The sequence below is a fragment of the Populus nigra genome, chromosome 4, assembly GCF_951802175.1.
Source record: "Populus nigra chromosome 4, ddPopNigr1.1, whole genome shotgun sequence".
Taxonomy (NCBI): Eukaryota; Viridiplantae; Streptophyta; class Magnoliopsida; order Malpighiales; family Salicaceae; genus Populus; species Populus nigra.
In genome coordinates, this window is record NC_084855.1 from 6,895,302 (window position 1) to 6,916,829 (window position 21,528).

The following is a 21,528-nucleotide window of genomic DNA, read 5'->3' on the forward strand; positions in this document are numbered from 1 at the left end:
AATTGGGCTCCTATCATGGCCCTCACACCTTCTCCTGAGGTGTCTCTGCCTGTCGTCATGAGACGATCTAAACTTGGACTCATATCATGGTCCTCACACCTTCCATCCGAGGTGTCTCCGCCTGTCGTCATGAGACGGTCTGAACTTGGACTCATATCATGGTCCGCACACCTTCTCCTGAGGTGTCTCTGCCTGTCATCATGAGACGGTCTGAACTTGGGCTAGTTTCATGGCCCACACACCTTCTGTCTGAGGTGTCTCCGCTCATCGTCATGTGACGGTCTGTATTTGGGCTCGTTTCATGGCCCACACACCTTCTGTCTGAGGTGTCTCCATCTGTTGTCATGAGACAGTCTGAATTTGGGCTCGTTTCATGACCCACACACCTTCTCTCTGAGGTGTCTCCGCTTGTTGTCATACGACGGTTTGTACTTGGGCTCGTTTCATGGCCCACACACCTTCTTGCCTGAGGTTTCTCCGCCCGTCATGAAGCGGTCACATCTTCCTTCATCGGGGATGTCTCTAGTGATTCTAAGATTCTCTACCACCATGTGGACTTGGGAGAGATCACTGCACTGTTCACATAGAAAGAGAGAGTTGTGGTGCACTCTTCACAATCCTCCATCTCATTTTCTATGTTTGGATCTTCTATGCCTCTCTGTTTGATAGCTCCACCTACACCAACTCTCTTTGGTGTCTTCGCCTTTCATCATAGGCAGTCGCACCCCCTTCATTTGGTGCTTTTGCAATAGCTCATCTTTCCATCCTTGCATGCATTGGAAAGGTCATCGCTTGTTGCCTTTATCAAGAGCATAAAAGACTTCCTGTTGTACAACTTTTTCACACAGTCTCTGCTCTAAGCTTCATCTGGGAACTCTTCTTCTTCTTGCATCTGTTGTCTCATTATAGTACCTCGTTGGATCCTTCGGGTACTTCTGCACAATCTGCGTGTGCTCTCGTGCAATTTCTGTTCTCCAGATTTCTCCCTATTCTTTGCTTTTTATGTTTTACAGCAGCTCATCCTGTCACAACATTTATCCAAGTCAAAATAAGGTGCCAATCTTTATCTCCTTGCTGTATTTCTCTTCCATTATCAGGGTCTTCATCAATTCTCCCTTCGAGAAATTACAGTCACCAAATCTAACTTCTTTGGAGAAATCACCACTCCATCAGATCCTTGAACATACGGAACCCAACTATTCCTTTATGCCGTTATCTTGCTAGTCTTCAATAGTTTCATTACAAACTGTTACATATACAAAAATAGTACTGTGTGGATGATCCTTCAACTAAGCAAGTTCCCAGGAAAGATTTGGAGGGGTCACACTGGTCCCACTTAAAACCCAATCTCCTAGACAGAACTTCTTAGAACGTATCTATCCACCGTACTGCCTTTTTGTATATACAACCATTTGCTAGCTTTGTTGCAGCTTTCCTTTACAAGTGATCTGGGGTATCTTGGATTTATACCTAATTTCTCAACATCTAGCGAGACTACTAGTTCTTAGATTCGTTAAGATTGATCTTCATTAATTTCCACTCTCCACCTCAAATCGTCCACATGATCGGGTGTTCAGAGTATCCTAATTTTGCCTTGCTCAAGGCAATTAAAATTTCTCCACTTAGCAGTTTAACACATGTAATTGGGTAAACATGTGCACCTTCTTCTTCTTCATCTCCATCGACCACCATGATGCCCTTTAGATGCCTCCTAATCGGGCAATCTCTTTTGTTAATTCACCACCACCCTTTTGGTCTCAAATCTCAATGATTGAACCGTACCATTGCATTCGGAACGATCAAATTAGCTAGAAACAAGTCTAAAATCATCCAAATCGCATTTCAGACGGCTAAGATTTGATCAAAACAATTCTGGCCTGATGAACGGCCCAAATTCAATCTCAGATCCGGTTGCATGTAGACTCTGCTACACAGAATCTTATCCCTCGGCTCGGCTCCATAAACGGCTCGGCTAATCTCGGCTCGGCTCGCGGCTGATGACGTGGCAGGTGGGTCCCGCTGTGATGACATGGCAGATGGCTGGTCGCTGACATGGCATGCCAACTGTGCATACTGACATTACAATTACATCATGCTGATGTCATCCCTGGCATGCCTGCTGTGCATGCTGACATCACAATTATGTCATGTTGACGTCATCCTTTGTATGCTTACTGTAGACTGCCACCTCGTCGGCACGTGGGGGCGCGTGCGGGCATGTCTGATGTCCGTTTTTGACGCCGTTTTCACCAGTGGCTTCGTCTCGGCCTCCTTTACACAGTGGTATGGTCAAAACATCATTTTGAGAACTTTCATTTTTTTAGCAAAAATCAAACACCCCTTTAAACCATGTGCTCTGATACCAATTGTAGGAAATTCCGACCGGTGATGTACTGATATTTGCTCATAGGAGGTAAAGCACACTGACACAATATTTAACGTGGTTTGGCAAACCGCCTACATCCACAGGAGAAGCCATTGCATTATATAGGGAGAGTACAAGATTTATAACAATAGAGGAGGAGGAATTATCCCCTCTTTAGCAACTCTCAACCTCACTCTATTTCTCTCTTCTCAGTGCTGCACTGGCAGCTACTGCTGGCTGCCTTGGCAGCCCACTCTCTCCTACATCTCTCACATCTTTGGCTCTACTTTCCTTCTCTTAACTCTCTCATTTTGCTCTCTAATGTATGCCTCTATTTATAGGCATCCATGGCAGCCCCTCTTGCTCTTTTGTCAACAATGGTGGCTACCAAACTTACCAAACTTTGACATTAGACAATGGTTGTTGGCTTCCACCAACAACCCACCATTGCAGCCATCTTCTTTGACAATGGCAGCCACATAATTGGCAATATTCCAACAGTATCAATGGACAAACACTCATTTCTTGAAAAAATAAAAAACAAATCAAGAGGCTTGCGGTAGGCAGTAGAGCAAGACAACAAGTTAATGGTAAATGAGAAATGTTGTTTTTAGTTTATTTTATCTTGTTTATTAAACTTTATTTTTTTTAATTTCATTTTTGTATATTGTATTGGTAATATTTTATGTATTGAAATCTTATTTTCTCCTTTTTGTTTTTATATATAATCTCGTGGATTCAAAGTGTTTGATACATTTTTATATTTGAATTAGGGATCAATTTAATGACATCGATTTTAATATATAGAATAAAAAGTGATTAAAGAAGAAGAACCGAATTAAGAAACAAACAAATAAGTCCTTTCCTTTTTCGCATAAAAAATTCATTTTGGTCAATAAAGATTTAGTTTATGAATTTTTGATCCCTTTGGTTTCATTATATATATATATATATATATATATATATATATATATATATTAGCACTAAACTTTATTTGTTCAACATTTCGGTTTTTGAGTTTGAAAGAAAAGAAGAAAAGAGGTTGATTTGCTACAACTCTACAACAAAAAAACTTGATTTTGATTTTAATAAATTTATCTTATCGAAAGAAGTGTTGTTAAGGTGATTTGAAATTTTAATCTTGTTGCAAAAATAAAAAATCAGGGTTAAAGAAGATTTTGTTTTATTTGATTTAATTAAGGAAATTTTGACCGATTAAATAATATTTTGAGGTTAAAAATAAGTTTATTGTAGTTCTTAAAATGTTTATTAGGTAATTCTGAACACGTTATAGATTTTGTTTTTAAAGGATGTCCGATTACTTGTTACAGCCGCGTTAATTTCAGAATTAACCTGGAACATTTCAATGCAACTAGCTTAACTTTCAAGCTTTCTTCTTCTTAATTGTATATTATCCCATTTAGCTATGAATGATAGAATGAGCAAGTGGCAGTCATCGGCCTTCCACATTCGCTTGTTCGTAATTCTATCTCTGATTACCCGGTGCGTATCACATGCCAAGTGATTTTTGTATGCTAGTGAACTCCCGTGAAACTTAATAATTCAGAATAGCAATGCCCTGGCCAAGTTTTGTTCGCTTCGACGAGAACAGTATCAGCGAAAGGGTTTTGAATGCTGCTATATTATCTTCTTCGAATTTAAGAAGAATATATATAAACTCAGGATGTGATGAAATGAAGAATGATCAGAAAATATTAGATACAAGATTTTCTTTTCCTTATTCCGTATCTTGGCTGAAAATAGAAGATCTGCCCGTGTTGCACATTTGTTTTTCCATGGATATGTGGACCATGTACCTAGGGGAGATAAGCAAGATTAGAAACCCTAGCGACACTTGTAGAGTCACTTGATTGATGATTCTCAGATTTTCCCCTACCGACATTCGCTTTCATGATCGTTGGAATATCATGCATTCCCCGAATCATTCGAGCGATTTTTTGTGTGCCTCTTGTAAGAATAAATTATAGCAACCATTTGATGCCCCGTGGGTCAAGATTAATATTCCACAAGTTAATTGCTAGATGCGGGAGACGGCATGGGACACTTTATTTGTTGTTCTTTATATAATTATTTTTATTGTATTATTTTTTTTAATTGTTAAGATTTTTTAGATATGGATGAATTCTTACAACGGGGAGATGAAAATTAATATAACTATAGATTCAATTATTGGATTAAACTAAAAATTTATCATTTCATCTAACTTGCTAGTTGCTTCAGTTTTTAAATTCAAATTAGGCTTGAAAGGTAATATTTCAGATTTTTTTCTTGTTTTTTGTATTTTTTTCCAATTTAGATTAGGATGTATTTTACTAATTAGGAAGCTTTATAACATTGTAGGCTATTTTTCAAAAAGAATTTATAAAATAAAGACGTTTTAGAAACTATCAAAACTCTATGTGGATAAGGGTTGTAACTTTATGTTTAATAACTCTAATTCCTTTCTCAATAATTTAAACCGTAAAACAATAATGACATATTGAAGAATTGTTTCATTATACAATGACACAAGACATTTACCCTTTTTTTTACTTATATTATTTAAAATTCTTCTTTTTATCAAAAACATAATTCATGTTTTTCGAGTTCTTAGATTTAAATCATATCATTAATGATAGTTTCAATTAAAACAACAAATTAATAGATTTTTAATTAAATGGTTAAGTGTTTTATCACAATTCAATATAACAATTCATCATCAAATTAATATTTTAATATTTTAATATGTTTAATTTTGTTGTTTTAAAGCCTACATTAATAAATTATTTTAAAGCCTACATTAATAAATATCCCTAATATTTTTAACGAGGGAGTGAACATACACAATATTTTTTTATCTTATTTGTTCTAATTTTTTCAAAACCAGGATGATTTTGAAACTCTTACTGTCCTTGTTAAAATCGCTGAAGATTAGAAAACTTGTAATATTGATAACAGGCAACGTGTTATTTTCAAACCAAAAGGTCACCTAAACTAATTTAATTCTTCAAAAACATTTCCTCTTATTTTTTCATTATTTAAAATTATCATAGAATTGAGATAAAACCATTCCAAGAACCACATTTATTGCTTGGAACTTTTGAATGGAAACAATTTTTTTTATAAATATAATATCAAGATTTTAGTGACAAAATAATAAGGAGTTTGAATTTAAACATTTCATTTTCTCCAGTTAAATAAAAATTAAACGTAAAGTAGTAATTTAAACCCCCTTTATAATTTATTATCAATATTTTTCCTTTTACCTTCCACCAATCAAAGATGAAATTAAATTGATTTTATTTAAGTGTGTGTTTAATATTATGATAGCTTTTTCGGTTATGATTTTAAAAAAATAAATTTAAAAAAACACTTTTAGTTATGATTTTAAAAAATATATTTATTTAAAATTGTTGTGAGATAGATTTTTACATGTAAAATAAATGAAAAACGTGTCTTCATAAATAAATAAAATATATTATTTTAATTTTTACAAAACTAATATTTAAAATATAATTATACGTGAGATCAGTGTAAAAAATAAAAACTATTTGACTGGCTATACAATTTCTTTTATGTGGTTAAAAAAGATATAAGTTAGCAAGCCGTCTCTTTTCATTAATTTTGTTATGTAAAACTCAAAGTTATGGTAATTAACGCAGGAACATGTAACAGAAGATTCACAACACAGTTTATGAGATAAATTGAGACAGAGTCATTGTATGGTTCCTTTCTCTTATCCTACATAAATATTACCCAGCTTCTACTTCAACAAAGATTTTTCATGATATCTATGTATTTGGTAATGTATTGTAAAATATTTTTTAAAAATATTTTTTAATTGGAAATATATTAAAACAATATATTTTTATATCAACACATTAAAATTATTAAAAAACACTTAAAATACATCAATTTAATATATTTTCAGATAAAAAATAATTCAAAAAATACTTTAAAAAACAGAAACCACCATAATGACAAACAAATTATATAGGCGCAATTCTAGAAAATTAATCGATGTACAACCAAAACTAATTAGAAAAAGGTTTCTCAGTTTTCAAATTAGAATAATAATTTTTTCCCTTTTCCAACAAAGATTTTATTAAGTTATTATATAAGTGCATTTTGAATTCCAAACAAGTGACTTGTTATCTATTAAAACAAATAATTTCAAGCGTGAAAGTTCTTTTTCCCGTGTGTTTGGTATTACGGTAGTTATTGTGGTTGTAGTTTGAAAAAAATTGTTTTATAAAAAGTACTTTTAGTTGAGGTTGGGTTGGAAAAATATATGTTTGGTTAAAACTGTGGTTAAAATTGAGGTTAAACAAAAAGTAGTTTAATGTATTTGGTTAAGAATGCTTTTGAAATTGAGGTTATAAAATAATTTTACAAAAATATATATTAATATTTATGGTTTTTAATTTAAATATTGTAGATTTAACTATTGCTATTACATCATGAAATAAATCATACTTTATATAATTTTTTTTATTGTTCCATTAAACTATCTATAATTTCATTACGTACAAAATTCATCCGACAAGAACTATAAAATTAGGTAAAATATTATCAGGAATAAAATTGAGATTACAGTACGAGTAAATTTAATTCACCTTAAACTAATTTTTTTAAAAAAACAAAAAAAATTGTTGTTCACGTTTACGTGAACAGTGCGAGTGAAATCAATTAATTACACTGGTTTTTTTTTAAACTGTTTACGTGAACAGTATGACAGTGAAGCATGACTCCACTGTTCACTGAACATTGGAGCCATGCTTCACTATTCATTAGAAATCCCCAAAAGAAGCAGCAAAATGCTGTTTTTTCAAAACCTGCGGCACGACTGCAAAGTTGGTGGGTCCTACAAAGCAAAATCATTTTTTTTTCTTTACCAAACACTGATATGTGTGGCTGCGGGTGAACGTCACCCGCAACCACATTAACAAACAACCTCTTAAATATGTTAGAGTTTAAACTTGTAAATTGAGATGATTTTTTTGGTAAGGTATCAAGATCAGTTATGAATTCAAGTCTTATTATTTTTATTTATTTAATAAAAATTATATTAAATATAAAGTAGTATATATATAAATTTAAAACTGAATGACCTTTTACTCAAAAGATATATTAAAAATAATATAAATTATACCAAATATCTTCCATTACCTACCTAAATTTCTAGGGGAGATGATTGTTTCACAAAAGACAACAAAAGGCGGAAAAAGAAAACCGAAAGCGCATCTCTACCAAACACAACGTCAAAATGAGTCACAATCTTTGAGATTTTGACCTTCTGCGAAGCCATGCTTACAGCTTCAATTCAACTTCAGATTCCAAGTAAAAGAAATATAATTGATTTGTACTCTAAAAGGTTCACGCGAGAAAACTGCCATTGGTGAGAGTTCTGAGCAAGAAAGGAATACTAATAAAGTCGTCCCCTGCTCTTAGTTGTTTTATTGTTTAGGGTAGAAAGTTCGGCTAATTCCTCCCCTCGACAACGCCATAGAGAATAAGGAATCGCCAGAGTAAAATCTTGTGGTTTTTAAGACCAGGGTACGTGGCCCCTTTCCCTTGTATGAACAGAACTTCTTGGAAGCCCCACCTCGTGTCACGGTGTCCCCGTAAAAGCCTCAAAAATCTCCACTTTCCCTTCTCTGCATCAAGTAGTTTCCAAGAAAATCAATACGCACACGCTAAAACTAACAAGAAGCCAAAAATCAAAAGCCATGCCCCAAATTTCTTCTACTCTGCTGCCAGAGTGCTTATTTGCCTGCTATGGATTATTGCAACACGCTTACGTGGTGGTGTCATATAAGATTCCCCTGCCATAACTACTGCATGGACTTGATCGGAAAAAAATCAACTCTAGAAGGTTCACTGTTGCTTACATTTACAAAACTATCAATACCCTGTGTTCTATCATATGAGGAAAGTAGTTTTCATCACATCATATTTATATTTTAATCAATAATTTATATTTTGATCATTTTATAATTTATTTATAAATCTTAAATTTATATAAAATATTTACATTTAGAAATAAAGCATTTTATAAATCTTCAGGACTTCAATTTATAAATAATTAAAAAAACTGCACATTAAAAATAATTAAAATATTACAGAAACTAAAAATAATTAAAATATAATGCACGTCTAAAGCATAAGCCGAAGGAATAACAACCAGAATATTATGCCAGCATGAATAAGATGGGAATATCTCGTCTCCTCATTCTTGAGCAACTTAATATGCATATAAAGCTGAAATTCTTAGAGTAGCAATCCCAAACCTAATATAGAACAATTCAAAGATTCCAATTGTGTCTATATTAGGGGCTTATGGCATTATGCCAATTTTATTTAATTTCTTAACAAGGTTCTTATATAATTTCCACGTAGAGACTAGGCTAGTGGGTCCATATATGAACATCTTTTTTACTAGAATTTATACCTTTATGACCAACAAAAAAATAAAAAACAGAAAGAAAGAAAGAAAAGAGGGGGGGAGGGGGGGGGGCATAGAATTTATACAATGCAAATCTAAATTGTTGGACTAGAACATAAACCATTGAATGCTTACTGATATTATACTTGTTTTTAATTATTTTAATTATTTTTTTTAAATTTATTGTATATCTCCCTGTTATTATCTGAATAACTGTTTTATTAATAAATCAATTAATTATTATATATAAAAAAATTAGAGCCGATTGTTTCTTGAGATACCAGGAAACTGGTTTTATAATGCGGACAAAGAAGGGTTTTATGTAAAAAATGAGAAAGGAGGGAAGTTTCTTCATCGGAAAGTTATTCCATCTTGTTTTTCCAAGGCCTGAAATAAAGAAAAGATTTCGTCCCGTTCGGTCTACCTTTTGTTTTGCCTAACTCTTCCCTTTTGAATACATCTAACAACCTGAATTTTGAAACTGAACCTCTGTGCACATGGGTATAGCTTCGAAGCATCTCCCCATGGTCTCCGGTTTTGACCATTCATAGCATCTGTACAAGAGTTAGTAGAAAGAAATGAACTGAACTGGAATCCTTTTTTATGCCATTAGAATTAAACAAGTTCAAGCATGCATTTGTTTTGATTTTATATTAGGGTTGAAATGGACAACCGACGTATCTCGTGCTTATTCTTTCTTAAAGGCGGCAAAATATGTTCAGTCAAGGCACATAATTAAACGTAGATTCCAGAAAATCTCCCATGTATTCTCAGTCGGTGCTTAAATTCTTTGGTTTTCTCAACCACTCTTCTCTTTCCCCTCTAAATCTTGTCATAATTACAAGGTCAACAAGGACAAGTGTCAAAGTGACCATCTCTTTCTATTGTTGGAGTTCACAGATGAAGCGCTTATACGGTTTTACAAAAAATCAACATTGGTGATGGCAAGTATATTTTGGGAAATACGTTCCTTAATCTGTGTAGGTCGCAGAAAAAGTCTATTATTATTTATTTGTTAAGAGTCTACACCCACTATACTATGCAGACCGACTAAAAACGATTTTTTAAATTGACCGCCAGTGAAAAGCAAAGCAATTCGCACTGATATAGCTGCGAAACTTCGACCATGTTTCTTTGTTCCCAGAATATTGCCAGCGGCAGATAGAGTATACTTTAAAAGAGAGTGTAGACAAACATAAGTCGTGATTATGAACTTTTCAAATAGGAAAGCCCTCTCAAACTTTTCAGAAGCTTAATTATAAATTCAACAATGTCGACCCTTTAACAATCATTCGGGCAATTTCTCCTCTCAACTTTTTGCATTTCTGACAGCACCCCGTAAATTTATTATTAATTAAATGGACTAATTCATAATCAACTGATTTTATTGCCGACCCGTGTGTGGAAACGGCAAAGCTACACTCTCATGCATGCGCATTAGGCTGATTTATTAACTTGCACAATACAGAGTACACCTAGAATCAAATGCTCATAACATCAAAAATAAGAGACAAACCAAGAACATTTAATGCTGCTGGTTTTCATGCAAACTACGCATTTTAGCATCCAGTTTCACCTTCCATTACAAGGGGCGCGCCGTGTGAAGCTTGTACTATTCGATGACTAGAATAATACGATTTAAGTTTGAAAATAATTGTACTGCATTTCCGCCACAAGAAATTAGTACTACAAGCTTATATTGGGAAAAAGAGTTGTTGATTTGAATCTTATTTGGTGTCAATGATAGCCTCACAGTCTTTTTTGACTCTCTCCACCAATCTTTACCGAATGCCATATTACTAATATTACCAATATTCGTTCTGCTACCAGTCATACTTGAATCTTTAGCTAGTGTTGTTAAGTAGATTTCCATCTCACATTTTACCTACCCTATTGCATAATGATATATATCATCCATCATTAATGTGTCATAAGAAGAAAAAATAATTAAAATGTAATGTACAATCATAATTGATTTGGGTGACTGAAGATTTTAATTGTTTTGCACATGACACAGTTCTGTGGAGAGTTGATGTGTCCGTTACTTATAGATAGCTAACATTTAGCACCTGCGGATCAAAACCAAAGTCTAACAAAACGTTAATTTCAATGATTCAAAACAAACTATTCTTACAAGTTATAGCAATAGGGTTTTACGTATTTCACTTTCTTGCCTTGCTACGAAATGACTTGACATCATAAATTAATAATGACATAATGAACCGGTAAACAGACTATTTTTTCCCGTAAAATTAAAATTAAAATTATTATTAATAATTTAGGACCACATGCATTTTTAATTAAAGCTCTTTTTTTTGGAATTGTTCAAAATATTTGTGGCATTTTCTGAAATAGTTACTCAATTGATAGATCAAAACTAGAGTGATTCTAAAAACTATTATCGATTGAATAAACAATTGACTAAATTACGATTCTTCTAGCTAGCTCCGGATTTCGGTAGGAATTATAAGCAAACAGTAATGTTAGGGTTAGGGTTTTTTCAAAGACACTGTAATTCATTTGTCCTATTTGCTTTTTTCTCTGATACGACCTGTAACTGTTGGAGGGGAAACCCACAAATTGGAGCAAAAGATACCGTGCCGATTCTCAGTATTTCGTTTTTTTTTCTCTTGATTTCCATAAACCTCAAAAGAATTTAGAGGCCGGGGATGATGCATGTGAGTTAAGGTGGTCCTTCGACATGCCACATTTTAGTGCTTCGGGACATTGCTCATGCGGGTCCTTTTCTTATCAATTCAAATGTTCCAGGAATTGACCGCATATATAGTTTTAGTGCATGATGATTATTTTTTTTTATTTTGGACCCCATATAAACAAAAAAATATATAAAAAATTAAAAAAATATATCAATGAAAAAAAATACCAGAACATCTAGGAAATTGTCGGAGACTGGTTGAGGAAGATCAAAATATTAAATGTTAGAGAATAATATAAATCATATCCTGGGACCTCACCTAACAGCTTAAGTTATTGGATTGAGATGGTTCTTTGACATGGTATCAGAGCCTTGATGACCAAGCGGTCACGAGTTCGAATCTCACCATCCCTATTTATTTGATAAAAATTAAGCACAAGGTACTGTGGGCCTGTGCAAGTTTGAAGCCCAAAAGGCTTTCACTTGAGGGGGTGTGTTAGAGAATAATATAAATCATATCCTGGGACCTCACCTAACAGCTTAAGTTATTGGGTTGAGATGGTTCTTTGACATTAAAGATTAAAAAAAATTAACATTATATTTTTTACTGATGAAAGCTCTAATAACAAAGAAAAATTCAATTTGAGGAAGCAAATTTAAAATTAGATGTTCAAGAACTCAATTGAAATTTTTCAAGGTCTAACTGAATTTATTCGAGGGCTTAATTTCAAGAAAAAATAATTTTCAAAGTCAATTTAGGTTTTAATCGGAAAAAATTAAAGTCTAGGGGTTGAATTGTAATTTTTAAAAGTTAATTTGGTCAAATTAGAAGCTTAATTGCATAAATATTGAAGTTTGACAAGCAATTAGGTCGTATTTAATTGAATAAATCCAAAACCAAGGATCAAAATGAAAAAAAAACGCGTGAATGAAGGGGCTGAAATATGTTTTAGAAACCAAAAAAAGACCATTTCTGGGCTTGGCAGTGGCTACCTTGGCTGAGCATTTTTTTTGGGTTTTTAGACAATGTTCTTCGTGTTTTTTGGAAGAACATTGCTTTAGCCTTTATGTTTAAACTAATTTCGATTCATTTCTTTGCACATAACCCTTTCTTATGCATGATTAACCAATAATCTAGTGTTTGTTCACATCAATAATATGTTTAGATGGTTTTTAATCCTAGGGTTTTGGTTTTGAACCGAAACTCATCTTGACAAATCATGATGTTTAAGTGATAATCGAAGTGAATTGATATTAGATTATTTATCCTTCTATGATTTCCAACATGTAATTGCTTTTGTTTTGATTAAATCTGGTCTATTTTAGGTTCCGTGTTGCTTGGTTTATTTTGGTGTTCTTTAATGTTCTCAGTGCTCTTTATTGTTTTGACGTTTGATCCATTTTGTTCAAGTTTTTTTGAGTGTTTAATCTATTTTTTGACTTTAGCATTGTTTTTAGATTGTTTTCGGGTCAAACCAGAATTTTTAGTTCATTTTATATCCCCAACCAATCAAAAGACCTTCCAAACATCGTTTGGAAAGGGTCACCATGACACCGCACACATACAACATTGTAATTTTGTATAAAAAACCCTCTCACTTCTAATTCACAAAATCAGCATCCACAAAGTTTAAGTGCTACCTCCTTTCATTAATTAACCTTTACAAGTAGTTTTCAACATTATCTCCAATATATAATTAAAGTGATTAATAATTGTGTTTAAGAAGAGAATGTTCTACGAATAAGACTTAAGATTTTTACCATGTCCTATCAAATGATTTTTACGAAAAGGTTTCAATTTCAAATTATGAAAAAATTGAAAAATTAGAGATGGGAAAAAGAGTTGTGTCCATTGCATAATCCGAAGTCTAACTTTCATTCGAAGAACGAAAAAATTTGTGATAATTAAATTATCAACAAAGCCCGTAGTTATACAGGGATAAATAAAAATAAACAAAAAGAGACATCAATAATATTTATTTATTATCCCATTCAACCAAACAAAAAACATCTAACATTGTTCTCGAAATTCTTTTGGCATTAGCAAAATGTGAGAAATACAAAGCATGCTTAGTTTACAAAATTTGGCCTAAATTCCATCGTAAAAAGTAAGAAATGCAATTTGACACTAATTACGTGTTTTGTAATGAAATGCATGATACTTTTACATAAATACTTTTCGATAAAAAATATATATTAAAATGATATTTATTTTAAATTTTATTTATTTATTTTTGACATTAGCATAAAAAAATCATTTTAAAAAAATATCAATTTAATTCATTTTCAAGTGAAAATAATTTGAAAAGTGAGTTGAATCGCATCACCAAACAAAGTATAAAATCTAAATCAAACATGATCATCCTCATTCAACATTAACTATCCCATCCATTTTGTGATGCAAGTGGAAGCTAAAAACAACTAAAAATAGAATATAGAATTTTTTGATAAAGGAAAGGGTTGTAAATGTGAACTCCAAATTCACAAGTTTAATTTATCTAAAATGATAATAATGATGTCTCCTTCTTAGAAGGTTTGCAAAGCTTTAATAGATTAGAAACCTTATCGAAACAAAAACTTGAAATTACAAAGCATAGAAGCATAAAATCCAAAATAAATAGGAAATCCGAAAATAATAAAAAAAATCACAAAAAACTACCAAAATTAGGGGGTCTCAATGAGATTTTTGATATGTAAAGATTCGATAGTTTGTGTAGCGACACACTAGCTACTATATGGCAAATGACCTCTGGAAACTTTCCTTAAAAATTTGAATACTATCAAACAGTCGAAACTCAAAACAAAAGCTATGACTTTTTTGAGCTGTTATTCTGGTCTAACACGACCAAACCTCATCTTGAACTTAAACCTGTTTTTCTTATCCATAAATACCTCTGCTAGTCCATTCACATATTATGTTTGATAGACCCATACTTGAATGCTCAAAATAACGTGTTATTGCTGCAATGATCTTGTTAACTATAGAAACACCAAATAATATTCCTCCATTTAACCTTTGCTTCTAAATTCTTTTGTAAAAGGAAGGTTCTTCTTTAAATTGGAAAAAACAGAAAAAACCAAACCAGTTAGAATCATGGAATTCCTAAACAAAAAATTAATATATGTAGTAGAGATATTGAGAATATAAGTCACATAAAATGGCAATTTTGATTTAACATATTGTGTTGCATATATATATATATATATATATATATATATATATATCGTTTTCAATAGGAGTAAGAAATTGATTAATAATGTGTAAAGTAGGATCTCAGTGGTCCTGAAGAGTCCATTCAAGGTTTTAGTATATTTGTGGCCAAAAAGTGCACAGAGGGAAGAAAGGGGTTAAAGAGGGAGTGTGGGTTTTGTTTGTTTAGTCAGCTAGTGCCGTGAAAACCAAGTTTATAATTTGTGTTTGTGTCTGCGTTTGTTTGCGAGTGAGCGTAGTGCGCGTATAATTTTCACCTTTTTGAGGCCTTTATTAACCTCTTCTTCTGTATCCCTTTCCATTGAATCCTAAGACCAAAACAACTTTCATTCATTACTTGTCTTCGTTTACTCGCCCGTTTATTTTCTCTTCACTTCCCCTGTTCCTTCCACTCTTCTCAAACCTTCAGGTGCTCTTCACATCCATCAACTTCCTTTTAGATTCTTTCTATGTTTCTTGCCTCTTCTTTTCTTTCTAAATTCATTTTCGTTTCTCTTTATGTTAATGTATATATGCATATGCAGAGTTTAGTTTATACAAGCAGAGATGACAAACCAGAATGTGGTTGTGCCTGATGCCAAACAGGGTATTGATATCACCATCGCAATGGCGCTGCCCAAGTCTCTGTTTTCACCTGTTGTGCCAAAGCCATTGCCTGCCTCTCCTGGTGGGTATTTCACAATAAACCGAAAGAGGTTCTCGAAGAAGACAGAAACTGGAGGCAAAATCAGTTCCTGGGTTGATTCTATGAGGGATTCTTCACCTACCCGTGTCAAATCCACCACTTCTTTATCAGAAACTGAAGAGAAAAATTCTTGGATTGTAAGTGTTCAAAGACCAAGTTACTACCTGTATTCTTATATCGTTCTTTCAAATCGGTCTTTAATTTTCTCCCTTTTAACTTTACTAACAGTTCTATTTCTTTGTGAATTTAATTAAATATCAAACAGGTAAACCATCCTTCTGCTCTGAACATGTTTGAGCAAATAGTGAAAGGCTCAAAGGGAAAGCAGATTGTGATGTTCCTTGATTATGATGGTACACTGTCACCCATTGTTGAAGATCCTGACAGAGCATTCATGACCAATGAGGTTAGCACTGCTTTTATATATGTAGAATATAATTTTTTATTTTCATGAACCCCCCCCCCCCCTCCCCCATCTATACTAAATGTTGTTTTCCTTTTATTTTCCTCCAAATCTGTAGATGAGAGAAGCTGTCAGGGACGTTGCTAGATACTTTCCCACGGCTATAGTGACGGGAAGGTGTAGAAATAAGGTATCTCTTGCTGCTGTTGTTATTTTGAAAGTAATAAAATTTGTAGTTGGTGTTCATGGAGTTTTTCTTGCAGTACTGAAACGAATAATATTGTTGTCTTCTTGTATAAATCTTGCAGGTGTATAGCTTTGTAAGATTGGCAGGGCTTTATTATGCTGGTAGCCATGGCATGGACATCAAGGGACCATCCAAAAATAATTGCAAATACAAAAAAGTGAGCACCAATATTACTTCTCTACCCATTGCTGTTAGTTTTAAATGTATTTATTCATTAAACAGTTTTATATTTAATTAATTCATGGATGTTTCAGGGTGGTGTACTCTTTCAACCTGCCAGTGAATTTTTACCCATGATTGATGAGGTTTGTTTCCTTTTACCTTCTGTGAAAAAACAAGCAAGAAAGAATTTGATTCTGGAAAGAATGTTAATCGGTGAAGTTTTTTTATTTTATTTTCAGGTGTACACTGTCTTGTTGGAGAGAACAAAATCTATCCCAAGAGCAAAAGTAGAAAACAACAAATTTTGCGTATCCGTACACTTTCGATGTGTTGAGGAAAAGGTACATCTTCCTATTTTCTCTTCACCTTCGTTTACTTTGATGGGTACTGTGAATGATTATTAATATATAGCTGCCTTGATTTTTTCTTTCTCCCGGACAGATGTGGGCTATATTAGTAGAGCAAGTCCGATCAGTTCTCAATGATTATCCCAAGCTTAGATTAACTCAAGGGAGGAAGGTATATATTCACTCATTTTCTAAATTAGAAGAACCTGCTTATTTTATTGTCATAAGAACTAACTAATTAATTATACTATGTAATCAATGTGCCTGACCATCTTTTATTAATTAAAACAGGTTTTAGAGATCCGACCCACCATTAAATGGGACAAGGGCAAAGCTCTTGAATTCTTGTTAGAGTCATTAGGTGAATATATAATTTTCTCAATTCATTAATTACATTCCGGCTAATCTCTCATGCAACGTAGATTGGTAATGGTTTGATTGTTTCTTCCTCAGGATATGCCAATTCTACTGACGTTTTTCCGGTCTATATTGGAGATGATCGAACTGATGAGGACGCATTCAAGGTATATATAATCTTATATTCTTCAATTGTTTTCGTTTCTCTTACTAACAACTCTATATTATCTCCAAATCTCAATTATTCTGAACAATTTGGTACGTATGTGAATGCTAAATTAACAGGTTCTAAGAAACAGGGGGCAAGGGCTTGGGATTCTTGTTTCTAAAGTTCCCAAGGAAACAAATGCCTCTTATTCTCTACAGGAACCAAAAGAGGCAAGTTCTTTAATATAACAAGCAAGTTGTTATACTTTTATTTGTGGTAATAATTATTGTTAAATTTTCAGTTTTACAAGTTGGACTAATAAATCATAAATATCTTAACAGGTTAAAGACTTCTTACGGCGATTGGTGGAGTGGAAGCGATCTTCGTTACAAGGACAACGTAGAGCGTAAAAATATATTAGATCAAGACCCTTGCCTAAAAGTTGGTCGAGGGTGGCCTTGAATATTATGTAATCTTTGTTGTTTATCGAGACATTATAAATGGATGGGGAAAAATGGAGTCCAAGAGATTCCATAATGTAGGATCTCTCTCTCTCTCTCTCTCTCTCTCTCTCTTGTGCATGCCCACTGTTGTCTGGGAGTTGTCTAATGATGCTACATCAATTCAAGATATATACTAAGTAATTAATTAAAGGAAGAGGCGTGGCTGGCAATATTCGTTTGGTTTGCAACACAAGTAGCTCAGTATAACAGGGAGGGAAACCCAGCTCAAGGCATCAATTAACAGCCAGCTATTATTTTTTAGACAAAGCAACACATAGTCCTATGAAAAGCGATAGAACATGAAAGAGAGGCACAAGTGATCTTATTTCAGCTTCCTTTTTCCTTTCAAAAGCGACAAAACTATTTGAAGTGAGAAAATTACTCTGAATATACGAAAATAATTATTAACCACAGACAACATTCTATCACCGACTTAGCAAAAAATTAACCATTCCTCACTGGGTGCAATATTTCTTCAATTTGAAGCGTCTGAGAGAATAGTGATTGTCAGATATTGGGTGCGTTACAAATATTTGTTTAATGGAACACTTTCCTGAACTGGCTTAAACAGGCTAGCTTTCATGATTTGGCTATCAAAGGACTAGATCGAGCAACGCAAAACATGGAGTTAATTTCTTGATAACGGTACTGCATCGTTCGAGTCCATACTAATCAAGTCAAGTTATTTACCAGTACGTGATATCACCCTGAATGGCATGTGCCTCGTGCTCTAATAATTTAGCAATCCCTCATGTATAAGGTGAGATTTATAATACTATAGTATGAAAGTAACTGTTACCATGTTCTCTTGGAGATCTGTGGTCTCATGTTTTGTTTATTTCCTCGACACCAAGAAAATGGCAGATGGAATTATTGGTAGTCAAACGCAATATGATTCTAGTTCTTGAACTTAGTGTCTCGCCACCGTGGTGTCCACACCAACACACTTTGTGTTGAGAACTCAATAATGGAGAGCATCTATAAAAGTTGTAAAGATATCAAGCGAGTCAGAATCGTGGCACTCTTTAGACATTAAAGAGGCATAATTTTCTTGAACAAAGGTTTTAACAAGGTGCCAATTCTGTTTAGTTTTATCTTAGAACAGCCGGTATATCTTGTTTTAGTTTAAAAATAAAACAAATGGGAGATTTTATCTCATTTAGAATCTTGATTTGTTCTATTATGGTAAAATAATGTTTTTTTTTGTTTTTTTAAATAAATATTGTTCAGTTTCATGGTATAAATTATATATCTCAAATCGATGGTTGGATCAAACTTAATTTTTACAAGAATCTCCTAACATATTGTTATATTTTAAGTTAGATTTTAGAGCAATCAAAATTTAGAAAAGCCTTGTGAGGCAACCAATGACATTTTTATAATTTCATTCAAATTCATAATGTGTTGAAATGTCATTTTTTGACATTACCCATAATATTATTTTTTTAGATTGAATTTTTTCTAGTTTCATCATTCAACAATAGATTTATTGAAAATTAAGTTTTATGATTTGTTTTATTAGGAGTTATTATGGTCTCATGACTTGGATTACAGATTTGAAAAGTTAATTCAGGTTGACCCGGATCGATTCAACATGTTATTATCTCAATATTTTTTTAAAAAAAATATATTATCTTGATTTTTTTAGTTAAGTTATATTTTTACTAGTCGTCCAAGTTGTTTTTGAATTTATTGAGTCGATCAGGTGATATTGATTCAACTCTCATTTTTTTATTTGTGTTTGAAATTTGAATTGTATAATTTCAAGTTAATTTAATTATATATATATATATATATATATATATATATATATATATATATATATATATATATATATATATATATGACAACACCTTTAAATGCTCATAAACCGAAACATGGCTTCCAATTGAAGGTTTTGTTATATATATATTTTATAAAAGCAAACACTTTATTTCTATCCAAGTGGATACGTAATTTCTAAAAAAAGAGAGAACCTTCCTCGTATACATGGCAAGATTGCATCAATTATGAGTGTAAAAACTCAGCGTACGTCTTTATAGCAAATTCATATTCACATGTAACCAACTTTTAGCGAGATTGTATCGTGCATATAAACCAGCCATATGTTGCAAATTGTACATCTTTGAGCTGCCTAATAATTCTTACTTAGAAATGGAAAAAAAAACCCAAATTATGCATGGCCCTCCCATCGAAGACGATGGCAACTGTAAAAGAGTTACAAATAATTAAAAACATGATGTGACTCATTGAAACTGAAAGAAAGTAATCCCATTTCCTTTGATTAATTTTCATTTTCGACTACTAGTTGTGTTCGCTCATTCGATCCATTATTGAACTAGGAGTAGCGCTTCCGAATATTGTCACCTAACTATCGCACAAGAAAGACCATCCTTATCTCCCTTTAATTATTCAGTAATGACAATTTCCAAAGAACCTTGATATATATATCATGGTCGATAATGATCTATTCTTCAATGCACGCTAACTTGTCATCCTGTATTGTCCTTACCGAAGATCAGTATCTGGAGCCGCATTTTCCTTAGATATATCGAGTAAGTATTGTAATTAAACATCTTATCCACACATGTCCATTATTTACCACCATCCCTTTATAGCACAATGATAACATTTTAAACTGTTTGATGTCTTTCCAGTCAATATTCTCATCCTAATTAAAGTCGTAACTCATAATCCTATCCTGCAACAGCTGCCTATTTCAAGCACAAAATATGCGTTCAACATGGTTTCAAGGCAACAAAAGTATTACTAGGTGACAAAAACAGCTAAATTTAATAAGCTGAGGAAGCTGGAGAAGGAAAGAGTTGTCATCGCGTAGAGGCCACGAGGGACACAATAATTAATAGAACTTAAATCATGCATCTTGAGCAGATATTTAACAAAGACAGTTAATTAATTAAAAGCATAGAGATGGTTTTTGTATTCTTCATTATTTGTTATTATTCATGTTTTTTTAACTGAAAGGTTATTTTAACATATGTTCCTCTTAACCCTTGATACGAAAAGACAACAAAACTATGCAGGTTTCAAGATGTAGACCTGAATCAGTAGAAACAAGGTGATTGCTCACAAAGATAAATGTCAAACTAAACCATTGGGCGCTTAGATTTGCGAGAGCCCACATTCAGTTTAGATTAAAGAAATCTGAAAGTAGATATTTTTTGATAGATCGAATTGCTAGTTTAATGGTTATTTTCAAGGGTTAGGTAGTGAAAGGGAAAACCACTAATAACGTGAGAGGGGAATCCATTGTTGAAGAGGAGGTGGAATCCACTTAAAGATCTTGATTTGAAGAGGACATAAATTTTATATGGGGACATGGAACATGCTTCCAAACAATGGAAAATACCTCTCTGCCTCGATATCAAACCTGTAAAGAAAAGGTTTCCACTAGATTCAATCCATCATTGGATGCCTTAAACTTAACTAAACTAAAGTACTAGAAAGCTCTAATTATTGGTGCAAAAGAGGCACTTGCTGTTGAGATAATAAATAATATGTGTTCGAGATTCTTGTTTAACTAATTAATTAGAATTTTTATTTTTTAAATGGATAACATGATATTAATAATATTATCGATTATCATTAAAAACATTAACTAGAATATTTATTAGATTATGATGGTTTCTGCTTGTAATCTTTCTAAGAATATAGGGGTCTTGTATGCAGAGTTTAAATGTGTGTGTTGAATATCATTGAATAAAAGCTTGAATGATTTAAATGTTTGAGTGTTTAATATTTTCAACCATTAGTATAGTAGCTTGGAATTAGTATTTTTTATAATTGGTACCGGAGCATAGGTTCATTGGGAGATCAAAAAACATTAGCCTTTCTCCATTTTGATATTAGTAAACGCAACAACGTTCTCGGTAGCAACCAGATGTAACGACGACCTATAATAGCAACAAAAACTTCTTCGCACTAGCTAGCATCACGCAATAGAAACACAATTGGAACAATAGAAATGAGCAGCTATAA

The 21,528-nt window shown here is 32.9% G+C and overlaps 1 protein-coding gene across 2 annotated transcripts; it reads left to right on the forward strand.

Annotated features, from left to right (window-relative positions):
• The first annotated feature begins 14,961 nt into the window (after positions 1-14,961).
• LOC133692689 (probable trehalose-phosphate phosphatase J) lies at positions 14,962-17,570 on the forward strand. 2 transcript variants are annotated; one of them, XM_062113794.1, is made up of 12 exons: positions 14,962-15,086; positions 15,202-15,499; positions 15,628-15,768; positions 15,884-15,955; positions 16,074-16,169; positions 16,267-16,317; positions 16,414-16,515; positions 16,616-16,693; positions 16,813-16,882; positions 16,975-17,045; positions 17,164-17,256; positions 17,368-17,570. In XM_062113794.1, exons 2-12 carry the CDS (start codon positions 15,224-15,226, stop codon positions 17,434-17,436), a joined length of 1,119 nt encoding a protein of 372 aa, XP_061969778.1. In that variant the 5' UTR covers positions 14,962-15,086; positions 15,202-15,223; the 3' UTR covers positions 17,437-17,570. The 2 variants fall into 2 exon arrangements, with proteins under 2 accessions (XP_061969778.1, XP_061969779.1); XM_062113795.1 differs by having other exon boundaries at positions 14,964-15,086; positions 15,263-15,499.
• Positions 17,571-21,528: the final 3,958 nt, after the last annotated feature.

What these genes read in the sequence shown, in the direction of transcription:
- LOC133692689 (XM_062113794.1), top strand. Translation starts at nt 15,224, where the DNA reads ATGACAAACCAGAATGTGGTTGTGCCTGATGCCAAACAGGGTATTGAT. An exon ending in GAGCATTCATGACCAATGAG is followed by an intron (nt 15,769 to 15,883) that starts GTTAGCACTGCT and finishes CCAAATCTGTAG; the next exon opens with ATGAGAGAAGCTGTCAGGGA. An exon ending in CTCTACAGGAACCAAAAGAG is followed by an intron (nt 17,257 to 17,367) that starts GCAAGTTCTTTA and finishes ATATCTTAACAG; the next exon opens with GTTAAAGACTTCTTACGGCG.